At 40.7% G+C, this 18,745-nt stretch overlaps 1 protein-coding gene across 2 annotated transcripts in view; it reads right to left on the minus strand.

Moving 5' to 3' along the window:
• poc1b (POC1 centriolar protein B) overlaps nucleotides 1-18,745 on the minus strand; it is a 44,574-nt gene that overhangs the window by 9,212 nt on the left and 16,617 nt on the right. The window contains exon 11 of one of the 2 annotated variants that reach the window (XM_084363445.1): nucleotides 10,809-11,865. The exons of the other annotated variant lie outside the window; for it this stretch is intronic. Within the exon in view, the coding sequence (XP_084219571.1) occupies nucleotides 11,626-11,865 (240 nt within the window). The 3' untranslated portion in view covers nucleotides 10,809-11,625. Of the gene's footprint in view, nucleotides 1-10,808; nucleotides 11,866-18,745 lie in introns of those variants that run through there. 2 annotated transcript variants of the gene reach the window in all.

Here is an 18,745-nt window from a genome sequence, read left to right on the forward strand (position 1 = left end):
TGAAGAAAAGCATTGCTTCAGGTACCAATGAGATGACAAATATGTTCCAGAGTGGCCAGTTTGACTGATACTTTCATGAGTGTATCAGACACCAAACTTTAACAACTTGAGCAACTTAATCATGTCGACAATCATTTTATCCTCAGCTAGGTCCACCGATGACCCTGTGTTTTTAACACCAGATACCTCCCAAACATCCCAAAAGTCACAGTCAGTCTGCCAGGGCCCTTGCCTTGAGGGTTGTGGAGCCCACATTGCTGCGAGAGAACACAGGAAATAAGACATATCAACAGTTCATGTACCGTCACATCTCTCTATAACCCCAATTCGATCCGGCTCATGCCTTCTAGTGTTCATTACAAATTTATGCAATGCATTTTTAAGGATGCAGACTGTATTACAGATGTGGAACAAAAACTAAAATGATCCCTTCAGGCAACAGTGCTGCATGAAATTACAGAAATGATAAGAAAACAGTGAACTGCAGTCAGGTTGTGGTTGTAGCTGTAGTTTCAGAGGCAGCAGCAGCAGCAGCAGCAGCTCTAGGACAGCGCAGATCATCATTAGCACTGTGTGAAAAACACAGTACCATATTCATTTGAATGGGGCCACTCCATTGATTCAGCAAGGGTACCAATATATAGTTGTTGTTGTTTTTTTGTTTTTTTTTAACCAAAATAAGCACAAATATGCAGGGTTTTAAATGCAGGTAAGCCCACTCAGAATAGGTGACTGACACATTCTCCATCACCAGTTGATGAGATTGCCTTTTGTTTTGTTTCTTCCTGGTGTGTCACATGACCCGTGCCCAAACGTGCCGGAAAACAGGGAACAGTAGACAGTAGCATGGAGGTGTGGTAAGCCTGTTTTCTTTTATCTTTTATTTGAATCTCTCTTTTAAACTCAGCACTGACCGAACGATGTGTGAACGCTCCTTCATTGGAGACGGATGGAAAACTGTTTGCGCGCCACTGTCTGGAACTTCAACAAGCACCAAAGCATCATGCTGGAAAAAGGGTGAAAAATAAGCATGTCCACTAGGAAGTCACCTTTCCATCACTGTCGACTGGAGCTAGAGCCAATAAATCCTCATGAGTCTTTTGACCCAGGAATGAATGCTGATTGTACTTTTTTCCACTCAGGACTAAACCAGATGTTAGCAAGTTTTTTGTCCAGTGTGAGAAGGGTAACAGAGTCCACGGTGAAAAAAAGGCAAAATGTATGAGCATTAGTATAAATACTAGAAACAGTACCAGTTACAGTAACAGTTTTAGTTTAGTACATGTTTGTAGCTGGAGCAGAAACAATTGTATTTTCAGTAATAGCAGCAGTACTAATGGGACTAGCAGCAGCATTAGTACTCTTTATACAGGCTGACCCCTGAAAGTAGGATCCAATAGAACTATCTTTAAAGAAAACAACCTGCATCCTGTGCGGTAAAGTACAGAAACACACACAATATCCTCTGCACCTGACCTTTAACCTGTAACAGGAAGTCTGGTGCAAGGTGGAACTGGCAGGAGATCTAAAACGTCTGAAGCCAGCCAATAACAATAGTTTGTAAAAGGTCCTATCGACCTCTAGCACTATCCACACCCCACGTCGTGGCATTGTTGCTCTTCAAACAATACACAAACACACAGTTAAGGATGCTCTCACCCACATATGGACAAACTGACACACCAAAACAGATGCAGACAAAGAAATCAGGGAAGCTCACAGTCACATGAAGACATACACACAGATACAAGCCATGTAATTATGATTTAGCTGCAACCACTGATCTCCTCCAACAGGATCTTTGTCAGAGGTGTGGCGACGTTGATGGTTTTCAAAAAGCCCGAGCTGAAAGACAAGCAGGAAGCCGAGAGGAGTTTCATGTGGCTTTGAGGAAGTGGATACATCCTCTTTATTTCTCACCCTCCCTCCCTTCTTCTCTCTCCCCTATCTGTCTGTCTGTGACATCCGCACAGCAGCCACCCACACAGCGAAACAAAAATATCCTGCTTGGCGGTGAATTGCCATTAAATACAGTGCATTTTCTGACCGCATCAAACACACGAATGGGGACAGTAAACACCTCGACCACAAGCAGTAAAAAAAAAAGAAAAGACATCACCATCCTGCCTGGGTTCAGTGGCAGCTGAACCGGATATCTCGTATCTAGTTTGCAAGAACACATGCAAGTATTCTCATATCGAAAAATTCCATGTCCAGACCAAAGAATAATTCCTCCATAAAATTATTTTGAATGAATGCAGCGTGGCAGCCATTCATTCATAACAAATTCTCCCCACTCTGAGGTTTTATGTAACAAGGGTCCTTGTTGGCTTTGTATGACAGTGTCAGCATTTATTTGATAAGTTATGCATAATTGCCAATTCTGGATGGAAGGTGTGGCGTCAATGCCGATGACAGACAAGACACATTCTTGAAAATGTATGAACATCGCCAGATGGAGACAGAAAAAGGGAGAGAGTGGGGAATGACAGGGTTTTATTATGAGATGGATAAAGAATTATGTATAACTCTGATGCTACAATATATGGATTAAATGAATTATGTAGTCTAGGTTGTGAAAACGTACGTCCGGCACAATGCCATGGGAATAAGTCCGTTATACACACTAGAGATGTCCTGAGCCAAAAGTATCATCGTCATGGGGCAGATCATGGTATATATTAATGGATTGGTATTGGAAAAAATAAAGCCAATTAAAATCTTTTTACCGTACCGACTGTATTTTGTCCATCTCAGCCTGTTACTGATGCATCGCCGTTCTCCTTATTGACAGCCTGGCTCTAACACAGCAAGCATTTTACTGCATATGTGAGTGAAAACAAGTGTGAAAATGTGAAAAAATCTGTGATAACATTTTTGAAATATTATCTGTCGCCAATTACCATCTATTTGGTGAGTAACTTGATGGCAGGCCAAAATAAAGGCTGTTGTTGGATTACAGCACTCTCTGCAACCAGGTGTCTGTACTCAGTCAAAGACTATTTATGAGATAAAAGAAGCATCACTGTGTAAAACTTCTGTACAACTGTGGAGTGTTTCTGTATTTCCAACAACTCCAACAGTGTGATACATTTTCTTAAACAGACAATGTCAGGCAAATCTTAGGATTCACATTCTCTCAGTAAACTGTAATCCATACCTTATCAACAATTTGGCTTTATCAGCTTTATAGTTTTGAATCAGGACCTTCAGTCTTCAGCTTGTGATGACTTCATCAGATGAGATAGGCTACAACTGTCATTTCAGTGTGACATACAAAGTGTGTGACCGAATTAAAAAGGTCAAACAATTTTGTACTGTTGCTTAGCCCAAAATAAATGTAACGTATTAGCTTCCTGTGGTCCCTTCAAATGCAAGGGAGATGCAGGACTGAACTGTAGTCCATCTCCAGTGTTTGATGGTAATCCATCAGGATATAAGATACTGGGTCCAAATGAGAAATACAGACAAAGTGCGACAGGAGACCGTCTGAGAGGATGGAGAAATAAAGCAATCGAAAAGAAAGAGAAACCTGTTTAATAGTGTGAAGATGAACTCAGCGCTCTGACCCACTTCAGCAGGATGAATGAGTGAGCATCTGTTGCCGAATCCCACCAAGAATGAAGATGACTCATCGACCCGCACTGCTTAGCTCATAGAGAGAAATGGGCAGAGTGAGGCAATGAGGGAATGAAGAGAAAGGTGTAATATCATCCCTCGAATCAATCGCTCATACCCCAGAGCAAGATGTTAATAATGTTGTCGGAGGAAATGATGGACCTCATGAAAAATCAGAAAACAATAATCAGCAAAGAATGCCCCTCATAGTGAGTATGAAATGCATTCACCAGTAAACATCTACTAGTATGAACCAAAAACCCTTTTCTTCATAACAGATTTAACCTTAACAGACAATCAAGACCCCTAAAGATGCACTGACCCACAGAGAAATGTTTCCAGTCTAGCAGTTCATGGGCTGGATTTCCCTCAGGAGCTGGTGGAGACCAAAACGGAGCCAAAAGGAGAAAGAATACTGGACAAAAACTCATCAGGTGGCCATAAACATGACTCCAAATAGATGCTAATGTTGCTACGTGTCTGCTGGATTTGTACAAAACCAAGTCTTGTAAAGCTGATATAGTGAACATGTTCGCAATGTTATTTTGATACTGCGATTATGGCTTGTTATGCTGCCCTCCAATGGCGACAAAATACATCTGATAAGCTTCAAAGCCCCCAGAAGATAATCAGTAAGATCTCAAAAGATCCTCAGGGATGCTATTAATATATTTAAATGCCTATTGTGTTGTTTTTCAGTGTTGCAAACAATGAATCAGTAGATTTGAACTAAGTATAATAGGTTTTCAGTCCTTTGTAGATAAATGGATAGAACACAGAACTTTCATTGAGAGGGTTACAGGTTTCCACTCATGCTAAAAATGGATGCAGTGCTGACAACAGGGCTTTGTTTGAAAGCATCCTCCAAAAAAGATGATTGCTCAGTGTTGATTAAATATGGTCAAGCACTCGGAGTGTTGGTGTGGAAACACGGAGTGGACTGTTTTGGGCCTGCAAAACAACAACAATTACTCAAGAGCTCTCTTCATGTTCTGCTTCTGGTCTGGTCTGAAGACACCTTAAATCCATCCCCTCTGCTTTAAGTGCAATGAGTCGCACTGAAGCACAAGTTGTGATCTGGACCACTGCCTGTTAAAAAGCCCTCATTATCACCAGTTGTCTGGCTCAAAAACAACAGACTAATGTTTATGGATGGATGAATGGACTACAGTCCCTTGTTAGTTCAAATCAAGACATGATCTGAAGGATAGGTCTGGTTGGGAGTTAGTTAAATAAGGACAGCATGCTTGGGAAAGTGTGCTTCAGTGGCAGTGGCTGGATGCAATCCTTGGGTAAAATCATGTTTAAATCATAAACACACAGAAGTCAAAGGCAATATCTCAAAATAGCTCTGCAACTCCACCATTGGCACATTTGGCTGCTCCGAGTCAAACCATGTCATGGTGATTTGCAGAAATGAGCTTCCAAGCTGCACCCGGAATGTTTCGCTGCTGAAAAGACTTGTTTTGAGGTTGTTTTTTTTCCTATTTCAAATCGAGGACCTATGTGCAGAGTGCTGCCCCTTGAGACAAACTGTGACTTGTGATATTGGGCTATGTAAATAACACTGACTTGACTTGCTAATGAAACAACCGTGATCGTACACAGCACAGACTGCAACTGAAATGAGATCAGAATTGACTACCATATGTGCAGGTGTCATAGTGAATCTATAATCAGATCTCAGTTACAGTCAGCCAGGTGTTAATGCAAGTTGTACAGCCTGCCTGCCTTTCTATAAAAGTGTCTGCCTATGATCTGGTAACCCTGTGCCGGGTTTTAAGAGGACACTCTATCCGCTTACATAATAACATCATGCCAAAGATGAGTCATCATCATGGGACACAGAGGTTAAGCTTCCTGCAGCTCCCATGAAAAGCATAAAAGGAAAAGCTTTCCTTTTGGAGATGTAACAGAAGATATATACACATATAGAAGGACACAGAATCACACCTGCACTGACAAACACAGACGCACGTACATGAACAGGCACATCAATACACTCTAACACACAAGACAGATGAGACACAACTGTAAAATAAAAGAAAAGAAAATCACTGTTGTTCTGCTTTATGTGTGAAAGGAAATTAATATATTAACAGCCATATTTTCCATAGATTTGGCCATCATTGGTTAGGTTAACAGTTTATTTACTCATTACAATGTGCCAGGGTTGGCACTATGGTCGGGATGAGTGGGTCCCCATTTCAGTCGTAGATTGTGCAGGAATACCGTGCACAAGCATGCAGGTGATGTGACACACTCCTGCGTCAGGAGAGGGTGGTCATGTAAATATGAGGGTTACCATCAGCTTCTGGTTACATCGTATTCCCTGATGTAAGTGTAAACAAAACTGCCATTTATCTCAAAGACTGACTGTGTTTTTCAGGAAGGGAAGGCAATATTACATGCTTCGGTATCATACTATCAGAGTGGAGTTTCAGGCACAACCCCTTGCCACTACTTACAAGGCTTGGGGGAAAAGGGAAAGCTTCACTTCTTAAAGGGTCAAAGTTTTGAATGGGTCAAACTTAATGTTCTAATAAGGTGTAAATATATGACAAAACAGCTGTCTTAATACTATTACAGTTTTTACGACAAGTCACACTATTGTTATTGTGGTGGTGACATGCTGAGAAATGCTGCAACGTGCCAGCATAAGGAAAAAAGATGGCAAGCAAACTTAAACAGAGCAACAGCCTGTACTGTGAAGCAGGATTTGTGGTTAGCGAGCAGTAACTTCAGGGTTAACTCTGGGTTTTCAGTGTTACAAAGCTGGTTCACTCTGTACGTCATTTTTTAGAACTGGCTTTGTAAATGTTTTATGAGGATAAAAGTGCATTCAAGACATTTGTTGGTCTTCTATTATACTGTACACGGAACGCTTAATGGCGAGAAACACTAAAAACCTCCATTAGATACTTTGAACAATTTCAATTCTAAGTGCTCAGACAGGTTTTAAACAAACTCACAGTTCAGACATATTATCTTTCAGACTACAAGCACACAGCGACAGTAAGTCCAGAAGGTCAAACTTGAACAACAAAGTAGATTTGAAAAATCAATTTTGGCAGATGAACTCTACACATTCACCAAAAGGGCAGATAATTGAACCGTTTATTGTATTCTTGTCAATGATTACAACTGCATCATATGATAGGTGGGTTTTGTACATGTTTGTATGTAAATAAAAATGGGTCATTCATGTAACAGTGAGGTCAAGCAGGCATGTTGTCGCGGAAATAAATAAGCATGTGTGGCAGTGTGGCTATAATACATGAGAGCAGGAAGCTATTAACATGGCATTACCAGACCAACAAGGGGCAGGAAATTAAATTTGGCTGCCTCTGAGAAGGTTATGTCCCAGCCCTCCCTCGTGGTGGGTAATTGATTATTATGGCTTTCCACAGCTCCTGTCCGCATATATTTTTTCCACTCAAAGGCTCCATGTTTACTTCACTTTAAGGCAGCAAAGATTCATCCCTCAAGTTCTGAGGGAGGTTGCTCTTCTCTTTTTATGGAAATGAAATCATCTTTATGTTTTAGCATGCCTGACTGACCCGGAAAAGCATTTGGAAAATGGGTCATACAGTGTGATGTGTGAGTTATGTTGTTTACTCTGGATATGCCAAAGAAAATATTCATTTAAGTATACCAAGCCACCAAGCCCCCATTGCCCTCCCCATACCAGAAGATGGAGATAAGTTTGGAAAAACTGTGTCAGAAACTGTGATGAACATCCGAGTATTGCTTGCTCTTGTATCAATTATCAGCTTATTTTTTGAAAATAAAAATGTTGAGGATATGAGCAATGAAAGAGTTTGGCCTGAAATCATGAAGACTAAAGGATCACTCTACCTCTTAAAATGTATTAAGCCATGGTGTAGCTCCAGCAAAGGTCAGACATACTTAACAGCAGTTCTCCCTGACGGCAGACTATTACCCAACACAAAGTATGTTGATCATTAACGCCAAACACCACTCGAACCTGTCACGACTTTCTTTACACCAAGATAAGAGGACAAAGCAAACAACCTACACTCACCTGGATTATGACCATGGCAACAAAAGGGCACTGAAATATCTACACCAAGCAAGGTGTTACGTGTGGTTACTTAAGATTAAATGTACCATTAAGGTCAAAACAAGACAAATATAGGTAAGTCGTGGCTCTGGAAGGCCTATGAAATCTGTGGGAACAAACTTCAGGTCCATCTCCAGAGAGACAGAGAAAAGTAAGACATTTAACAAGAGTATGGTTGAGGTGGTAGAAACATGTTTTCCTCACTAGGCTGTATTTCACTTTGCAAACACCCACAGAGCAAATACACTCCAACATGGACATGTGCATTTGGAGGCCTTAACCACAGTCACACCTGGAACATCAGTGATCACACGATCACACCATGACAAATACATCCACACAAAATTCTAGCCCTGGTCCGGATGCTGGTAAATGCGTTTCCCATGAAGTGCGGAGCCACTGTTAAATGCATTTAAGATTTTTTTTTTTATTTGCACATTTCCCTTCACCTGTTACATTGAACTGTTGCCATGGCCAAGAGGAAATGCCTCCGCCTTCAATATGTCTTGATGTCAAAGTCTGGAGCCCTGTTTAGTCTCCGGTGGTCTGGATGCTCGGTGAAACAAGCTCATTCAATGTCAGTTTGTTGGCTGTAAATGTAGTGCCCGGAAGCCTCCCCTACCATGATTCACAAGCCATATCTTCTTGTATTATAGCCTTAACATAACAAACTAACCTCCGAGAGGAAGTCATGCAAAGGCAGACCAATGAAACACTTTTTTGTCACATCCTATCTTTATTTAAAAGTTTCCCCCATGAGCAAATACTTGGCAAGAGAAATTTCCAGTTTGTTTCAATTTGAATTATATATCGCCAATTCACAGCAAAAGTTATCTCATAACACTTTTCAATAACAGTAGGTCTGGACCATACTTAATTTACAGAGTCCAAACATTCCCCCATGAGCAAGCACTTGGCGACAGTGATTAGAAAAAACTGCCTGCCATCCCTGTAGGAAAAATGGGTTATTATTGAGTGAAATCACTGATTTCCTCTTCAAGCGATTTAACATCCTCAATTAAACAAAGCATCCAATGAGACAATGCAAAAACTAAACTGTAGCCGATGCCAGCCACAGATGCTCAATGACAGGGCAACATCCATTAACGGCCTTGATTTGTCAGGGCCTTCATGTTCTAAACAAACAAAAGGTCACTAAGTAGTAAAGAAAGAATTTCTACTGCTCTTTAGCTCTCACTTAGTGTTGCAATATTCTCAACCTGCGTAATCCTCTTTTTTCTTCTAACTGCTCCCCGGGGAGGTCGCAGGTCAGGGTCGGCAGCAGAACAGCCCCCCTGAAATAATCAGTGTTTTGCTCAAGGACACTTCTACAGGATGTTTACTGTCATGGACACTCTGAGCTCACTTATTAGAGGATAGATTTAATCAATTTTGCACATGTGGATAAGATTTAAGATGGACCTTTCTGCCAAAATGTGAACTAACGATCCTGCACAGAGCAAAGAATGACAAAAACATATGAAGACCAACAATTTAGGTCATCAACCCAGACACCAGAGAACAGGGTTCATTTTTTGGGGCTTTTCCTGTAACTTTCGGTTCCTGTCTTTCTTTGGTTTTTCTTTCTTCTTTGTACATCCTATGAGTCAGTCAGCAACTTTGGTTCCTCTTGTTTCATCACTCCCACATTTTACCCCCTATCTTGTACTATACTTCCTCTTTATACTTCCACTTTTTTCTCCTTTACGTGCCAACTGGCAGCAGCTCTTTGTTATCTTATTCCCTGTATGCGTGGGTACACCCTACAATAACTGTTTGCTATCATGTTTGTTTGTGATTAATATCTGCTCTTTCGTCATTCTCATCGCCACAAAGTTAAAACATATTTAGATAGTTGCTATGACATAAGTTTCAAGTGTCTTGACATCTTAATGAAGTTTTTATGTATTTCATATTGGGGTAGAGGGCCGAGTTTTGTGGTGTGTCTTCATGTTTTAAAGGTACCAATATCTTTCAGGTTCTGAAAACGAAAAACAAACGAAAACAAAGTCTGAGTGGTTCAACTGTCTTGTGAAAGGATTACTTGAATTCTACATGAGGCATTAGGTAAACGTAAAGGACAAACAGGAAAACCACTTTATATTTAACCAATCTGAACAGTGTCAGTGTTAATGATTTATGGCTATAGCTTTACTATAGCATTCTTTCAAATGAGCTTTGAATGGATTGACATCGCAAAGTAGAGGTTCCTGAGAAAAATCTCTTGTTGGAGAGGAAATGAGGCTTTCGCTGAGAAGTTCAGTTACTCATATCCCAACCAGAGGTTTTTCTTCGGTTTCTTTCCCACCAAAGTCTCAAGTGGAGGCGAATCCTTTCACAGTGAGGAAGTGAATGAGCGTCATTGTGGCTTTGTATGGGATTAGCCCATTTTAAAGCCCTTAGTAAGATTTACCCACATTATTCACATTTTAATGGACGTTCCCACCCACACATACCCATGCTGGCTAAAATCAAAATCCGTGGCAATGGAATAAGGCAGCAGGAGGCTTAATGCAAGGAAAGAAATCTCAAGGTTCATTGACCTCACTCAAGAATGAATATCGTGCAGATACACTGAGAACAAGTCATTGAAATGGGGTAGGCACATATAGGTTTTGTATCAGTTTGAATGAGTGAGCAAGAACACATAAAAATCTTCTTAAATGCCAACATTATGTTTAATTCAGTGGAAGAAGATACATAGAATGAACCAACAGACAGCCTCCCACATTTCCCATTAAGGCAGGTGCCATCATTTAAGTATTAGCAAACTTGACGGATAAAGAATAACTTGACTACGTCAAGCAAGTCCTAACTACAAATTATAGCCCAATCAATATATCAGTATTGGTATCAGCTGATATGAAAAACATTTTTTGGCATCATAATAAACACAAAAGATAAGGTGATTTGTAATTATTAAATTCTCCGTGAAGTTTACTGTTTCAGCACACTGACTTAAACTGTAAAATATCTTGACACATATCCTTGTTCCAAGTGTTTGATAACCACAATTAGGACAAAATGCTGTTAAAAACAATGCATTAAAAGGACATTTTTATGCTGTATTAAACTCTTGGTTGCTGTATGTTTGTGCTCTGAGAGTTTGAGAAAGAACCTTTTCCAGAGATGCCAGTCTGGACTCTCTTTCCAACCCATTAACAATCTGAAGGGTCGAGAGAAGCCGATGTGATTTGGCATTGGTTTTACCCAACCGGAACGCAACCAATCAATTCCACCTGCTGCTACAGCATTCCCTTTATGTATTAATCTGTTCACCAAGCCTCATTTTCAATGTGGGCAATTCTGCACCATATCATTATCACTGATTTTTTTTTTTTTTTTTTTTTTAAGGAAATTAGAGGCCTAGTCCACACAAGATGGAGGATGTCACAGTGGGAACAGCCACAACCTCCATATTCCCTCAAATGAGGCGTTAATATAGAGGTTTACTAAAAGTAGTGTAGTGAACTAAAAAATATATCAAGTCAGCCACTAACCACATAAAATGACTGACCAATTACAGGTTAAAAAGCCTCAGGCAGCAGTAAACTGGGATCTGCAATCATTTTGACAAATTAGGTTAGCCACCCTGCCCACACAAGCATTTGTATGAACACCATGTCGAGGAAGTATTCTGATTTAATTAGCAGTCTCTTCCACTTCACTAAAGCAGAAGCAGCACTAGATGAGAGTTTAATAGTTAATGTTGCAGCAATAAAGTGAAACCATCTTCATCTATCATGACCGAAAATGACATATTGGGCTTGCTAACTGAAATGTCAACAACGATCCACAGACAGCTACTCTCTACAGTCCCCTTCCAAAATGCCAACCTGTGGGAAACACTGATAGCAGGTGGCTAAATGAATGACAAGAGAGGCCAGCTGATTGGGCTATAGAGGCCCTCAAAGAGAAAGCAGCTAGCACTGCCACCACTGAGTGCCATCGCAGAGAGGAAGTACTGGAAGAGGGGGTGGGGGTTTACTGGGATGCTTGATTGGCAGTCGGAGCACTGGGTGGTTAGAGGTCCTGCTGGGTCTCTGCCCTTCATAGTACAGGCAGGAGGCAGCAGAGAGAGCTACCCCAGGCCCTGGCAGCCACAGGTGGGCTTTGTGGTCTGTCATCATGGGTCCTGTAGAACCAAGCTGCCTCTCAGCCTTCTATCAGAGACAAACAACAAGCAGGCTCATCTGTCCATGTCTGTCCACATATTTCCATATGCATGTGTGCATCTTCACAGCTGCACACCTATTAATATTATAAATAGCTTTTGTTTTGGTGCGGATGCTCATAATGATAATTATGCATCAGAGCAGCAATCCTGCACTTGCAAATTAGTAGAATGTGCATTGAGGTAAACATGACATAAAAAAGATATGTGTATATGGAATGGCCTTCCATTCTTGTGTATGCTTTAGGCCTTAGACATGAAATCTGATATTTTTGGGCTTATTCATCTGTGAGTAATTGTTTTTGGCTTTCACACAGGATCCAAGTTCCAGGTGCCATGTTGCCTCCTACTATGGATGGAGCCCCAACGCTCACGTGATTTTTGACATTTGACATGTGAGCTTAGGCAACATAGAAATGTATTTACTGCAACATGTCACTTCGCTGTCTTGTCAGAGAGTGGTTCTCTTATTTTAGAATCGGGCAACCTCTCAGCTATTTCTATAAAAGCAGAAGCTTGTGTGTCTCACAAAAGTTTCTTTAGGGTGAAACTTAAGCTCTTAAATGTCAAAGTGCAGCACATGCAGTGTCATTTCCTCATTGATCATGATTGGTTTGCATCTGTTGTCCCACGTCAGAGTGTTGTAATTTTGTGCTTGCATTTCTGACACTTGGGTAAGAGACATACAGAATATAATACAGAAACATTGTCATGTCCCGGGCAGGTTTTACCTTCTTCAAACATGACACAAAATTGGTAGCAGTTTGGGTTAGTGTCTGAAAGAAACTTTTGATATTTTGTTTGCTCCCCTCATATTGAGCCTCATGGCAGCACTGAGGGGTCAGATTAGACCTTGGCTGGGAGAACTAAATTAGGCTGACATCCACTGCTAGGACCTTACACATCAAACAATGGGACGCATGAGGACCATGATAGATGTCTTGAGAATAGGAAGTACCATGCAGAGTGTTCAGGTGTGTGTAAGGCAGTATTCACTAAAATTACAGTTGACAATGGACATGGTGAAAAACACAAACAGAAGTACAGGACCAGCAAGAACATAATGGGGTCTGTAAATAGTTTTTAAATGTACAAACAAGTGAATATTTTTTAGTTTTATTCACGTTACGCTTAGTCACATTCGGCAACTTCCTTAGTTACTCTCTTAGGTATAATCTGATATTCCCTCAGAGGTTATAGCAACAGGCGACCACATGAAACACACCATTACCTTGGTAAAATTACAGATTTAAACATTGCTTGAAACATTTAGGATAATGTAACCACAAAAAACTAAAAAATTTATGTAACAAAGGTTTTGTCTAGTTTTTAGATATTATACTGTCGAAATACTACATATTATACCTATGAATGAGTTATGTTAATGTTTGATGCAATGGGAACTGCATTTGTGACAGATCAGACGCAATGTGACCTAAAATCAATTCCTGAAAAACTTAAAGCTGCAGACCTCAGTTCAAACAAAGCTCCTCAGCTGACATGTTTAACATCTTTTAAGGATTTGTTCCTGATTAATTTGTCTGTAGTTTTAAAGGAAGTCCTGTCTGCAAACCGTTAAGCCTGCATACTATGTGCATTACAAGATTGCCAAAAAACAAAGAGATTAGCAATTTAGTATTGTGCCCAAAGCTGATTAATCCAAACGGCAAAAGCCATGTTCGTCCCATTTCCCGAAGCAGAACTTTGTCACCATCCAGACTAGTGATCATGAATTGACAACAGAAAAAAACTTTCATTGAAGAGAGACGTGTTTATCAATCAGTAAAAAGTTATGGCAGTGTCAGGGCTGTGTCGACGATTGTATAGGTGAGCTCAGAGCCGAGCAGAGCGGGAGGTGGGTGGTGGGGGTTGGTGCTTATGAGGAAGAAGAATCTACTTTTTGAATTTCTGGAGATGTGATCAGACTGGCTGGCAGAGGAGGTGTTTTTGGTAACCCCACTGACATCCCTGCGCTCATCCACCTCCTCTAACATCAAAGCCAGGTTTCTATGTAGGCGTTCAGTCTAAATAGCACAAGGAACGGTTACATCAGACTCGGTGTGTATTGCTAAAATACCTCATTCATCTTTGCCTTCAAGCCCTGTGCAGGAGAGTGGCCAGGTTCTTTAGTTTAGCTGGGTTTTGTGCAAATTTCATCCTTGGATCTTTTCAAAATTGCATGTTTTTGGGCTAAATTGCTAATATAACTAGCAAGTCCAAAAACTAACCCAAAACCCTAAGTACTTGCAAGAGCAATGTAGAAATTGTTGGTTTAATTATCACAAAAGAAAGTCGTGAACTGACATTAAGCTGTTTCAAACATGTTAACTTTAAACCACTCGACCACACACACATGCATGCAAACTATCAGTGAGGATGCTTAACGACATACAGTACACACTCACATGTTTAAGTATGACCCTGGTTCTGCATCCAGTCCCTCGAGAAGTTCAAGTGAAGTGAGTCTGGAAACGTTTAAGACATGAGAAGACACAAGAAGATAATGTGCACCCGAACACAGCCTGGAAAAACACAGTTGCAGCTGCACTCAGGCGCGTTGGTGTGTTCATGTTGTTGGGAGGGGTCAAACACAAAATCTATGATATATTGAATTCATTTGTTATTTCTAGGAGGGAGAGACATGCATACTAACGCTTAAAAGAAGACTTCGCAGAGGAAGGGAAAGACTCCAGAGGTAGGAGAGGTCCTACTGGGCAAGCTTCTGAGAACCAGAGGAAAGATTTGAGAGACAAGGCAAACATTTCAAACAGTGGAGCCCTTCTTGTCAGTCTCAGTGTACCACCTCCGCAAGGGCCAGGGGTTAACGTCTAACAAGCCAAACCTTCAAGCCCACTCTCTCCTGAAACAGGTGGATCAACAGGCTGTCATGTGTTTCCTCCTGGGCACTTCAAAACACCAATGCTATTGTGCTCTACAATGAGTGGTAGGAACGGCAGCAAAGGCAGACAGTAAGGGAGAGGGTTTGGATGGAAGAAGGTGTCAAGAGAACAGCAAAGATGAAGACAGGGAACAAAGTAGAGTGTTTACTGTAGGAGCGGCAGCAGTGAGATTACTGGTTTGGGAGACCGTACTGTAACCGGAAGGTCACTTGCTCAAACATTCAGGTGTCACGACGAAGACATCAGAATCATACCTGCTAGTCTAATTCTGGGTCCAAGGACTGTCTTTCTGTTTGATTGTGTGAGAAGAACAAATATGAAGGTAGGAGAGACATTTGTGATGCAGAGTTAAGCAACTAAAGTCTGTCATGCTGGAGCAGAGACGGTGGACCAAAATGCAGGAGACAGCAGGCAGGAAGTAAAATGGATGAAGTTTTATTCTGGATCACAGCACCACAAGAAACAGGCAAACTCAACAGATGACTCGAACCAAAGATTGGATTTACAGGTGGAGGGAGGCGGAGAAACACAGGTCGAACAAGTCGAAAGTTTCTAAAATTGCCGATTGGATACATGTCACAGTGAAAACTCATGCCAACAATGAAGAGAAATCTTATCTTAGTCTTACTATCTTTACGCCAGGGCTGCATTAGTCAATTCCGCCATTGTCTGTTTATTTGCTGTCATCACTACCGCATTGCATTGTGGATATTTAATGCCAGCAGAGTGTCCTGTGCTTGCAAACTGCAATAGCATGCGTTTCAAGCACTACTGGTTTCATACTAAAGTTTCGGACATACTAAAACTATCTCACACTGTTTTAGCATACTAAATCGAATGATAGAAAGGAATTTTGGCCACAGCCCTGATTTAATTGATCCATGCCAAATTCAGGGACATCACTGTGTCACTTGTTGACCAGACCTCTTGTCAATAGGCCTCACATGAGCCATTCCAAACATAGTCCCTGTTGTGTGAAACAAGATTACTGAATGTTTCTTGACAAGGCCCGTGGCTGTCAGTTCAGACTGAGGCCTTTGAAGTGGTGCAACTGATTCATCAGAGCAGCATAGGGACTTTCTAAGAATAACTTACTGTAGAGAGGGAAATAAATGGGTGACTTCCTTTCATTAGGCTCACTTAAGTGTTCAAATATAGCTGGTCACAAGGGGACTTGCAGCACAAAGGTGGCATGTGAACATATTCACAAAGAGAACTGTGGTGGGTCAGAGGGAGGACGTTTATGCTGAGCTTGTTCTATTTATATAGTTTCTATATAATAGGGTCTTTTAAAAAGAGCATTCAGCTACAGCTGATTCATACAGCAGTTCAATGTCAAGGATGTGAATCTTATGGAATTAATCTTAGGATGTCATTTTCACTTTGAGAAGCATTGTTGTGCAACGTTAATCTTTACTTTTAGGTCATTGCCGTAAAGATGAACAGTAGTGAATCATTTCCCTCTTTATTTACAGCAGAATCAAGCTGCCAAACACTGTAATTTGTCACAAACAAAAAGGGATATTGAGCTTTTTGGTTATATGAAAATAAAAATCCTCCATGAATAAGTGGAATGGTGGTTGTTTACACATAAGCTGGACGAGCTAGCATTACTTGACTCTCCCAAAAAAACACATTTTTTTAGTGAGTCTTGGTTCTTATAAAATCTTATTCGGATCCAGCTCTCAGCAGCCTTGAAATGAGGTTAATCTATTTCTGATTAGTTGAATAACAATTATTTGGAATCATTCTTTCAAGTGGAAACTACAAACTTCAAACTGCGAAGCGACAATTTAAGCATCTTCTATTAATGTTTACCATTTTTCCCCGCAGCATCACACTCATGCATGAACTGCCAAGCGATACTGTAATAACGAGCAGCCAACCATAACACAGGCCATTCACAAGTTGTACTGTTCTTCTGAATGGCAGTTACATAATGCCGTGCAGCTCGACAGAGAGTTAATACTTAAACAACTGTGTTGAGACCAAGAGCAATAAACGTGGGTAGAAGAATGAGTACCCAAAAACAAAGACATATCCGCTGGGAAAGTGATGTAATGTAGCATAAAGAAGCTAAATACATTTTTAGGTTTTATCTTCAGCTTTGTGTCTTTTGAGATGAGAATTGTTTGTACACCTGTAGAATATGTGGTACTGCTCTAAAAATATCTGGTCCTCGCCCACCCTGCAGTCAATTATTTGTTATCGTTTACACTGAAACTGTACTAAAAGACAATCAGGATTTCTATTCAAGGAAGAAATGTGTTGCCATATGGAGAGCTTAGGTGTATGTAGGACAGGGGGAGGTTAATCTTTCCATAAAATCTTGACACATATCCAACCTTAAGCGTGACTCATATTCTTTTATCTCAGAGAGAGCCCACTTGGGGATTACTGGACAGGTAAACAACTCAGGGGGAATGAAAGGGTGCCAGGGAGGATGGACAAACAACAGACATGGTAATTCAGTGCCACAGAAAATTCTGTGATTTTTAGTTCATCTGCTGCAGATACTCGCATGAAAGGTAGAGCATGAAAGTACAAAGTGAGGGCACAAAACATTGGAATGGCCCTGAATATGCACCGTTACTAAAGAAAAAGTGCTCAATACATTAAACCACCAACATCTTCATACAAATATTAAAACAACAATTTCAAAGGCAGCGGCTCTCAAAGGAAATTGCCAAAACAGGGGAGCGTCCATAAGGGAGATTAGACTGAGCTGCATTGCTGCACAAATGCCCGCTAATCAGCTTTAGCACTTACGCTAATACCAAAAGGACTGCAAAGCACCTGTGGGAAACTCATTTGCCATTCAGAATAACCCCACTGCTAATTGCTAATTGTCCCACTGTAAGACAATGCGAGCTCAAGGCTAGCCCTGATCCCCCTCTCAGACTATGCTAGCGACCTAACCTTTCTCATGTTCCCACACATACCGGGCTCACGGCCACCACAAACCACTTAAGCGTCTTTAAACAAAGAACATTAAATCTGAACCTTGACAAACAATCAAACATAAAACAATAGTAATGCAACAAAAGCTGTTAGTATTTTGAATCAATGTAACATTTTATATGGGGACCAAAATCACGCTTTTGGCAAAAAAACGCATTTCTTCACAGGATAAGTCTGATTAAGACAAAGGCTTCTCAAAAGATCAAAAAGGTATCAGGAAAAAAAACTGAAACAAAGAACCAAATAATGTTAAGCTGTGTGCACAGTGGCTACCGTGTCCAGATCCTCAGCGATTTTATATAAGAAAAATGATACATGAGCTGACCTATGCGTTGTAAATTCACAGGTAATGTTAGCCTGCGTTTACAACCGACCATAAAGTCGACCCAGCAACATGTGCTTGTAGGACTGCACTCCAGCAAAAGTCGATATAGGATCCTTGTCAGTGCTGAACAACCCTGCGTTTCCAGCTGGAGACCACTGCAGCAGACACCCCCTCGTCCCAGTGCAGTGGTCTTACAGTAAGAATATAATGAGTAAACTTCATTGTTGCAGATTACAGCACACTTGTAATGCACTGCAGAAGGATTTACATTTTCTTTTTTTTAATGTTTATTGACTGTGGTGGGTCACACAGATAATGACATTGAAAAGATACAGATTTTAACATTGGCGACTGTTGTAGTCTGATTTTTGAAAAGGACTTTCTGTATGTAAAGGGAGTTTAGATTAATCTAACAGCTCGTACTAACTGGTTATTATTGAGATGCATCAAGATGCATCCAGAATTGTTGTGCAATCAAATCCAGGCCAGTTGAAGATTCACATCACTAGTCAGTGATTGCCTTTTTCCTCCCAACACTGGTTTATTCTGTATTCTGGATTATTTCAGAGCACCCCCGATTCAAGGACTTCTTTATGTAGGAACTTATTTTTAGGCTGACCAAAGAATTTCCTGCTCTTTGACTTTATGTAATTGGATTACAGTCAGAAACATGGAAAAACATG

This window comes from Pagrus pagrus (assembly GCF_965226575.1).
Source record: "Pagrus pagrus genome assembly, chromosome: 10".
Classification (NCBI taxonomy): Eukaryota; Metazoa; Chordata; class Actinopteri; order Spariformes; family Sparidae; genus Pagrus; species Pagrus pagrus.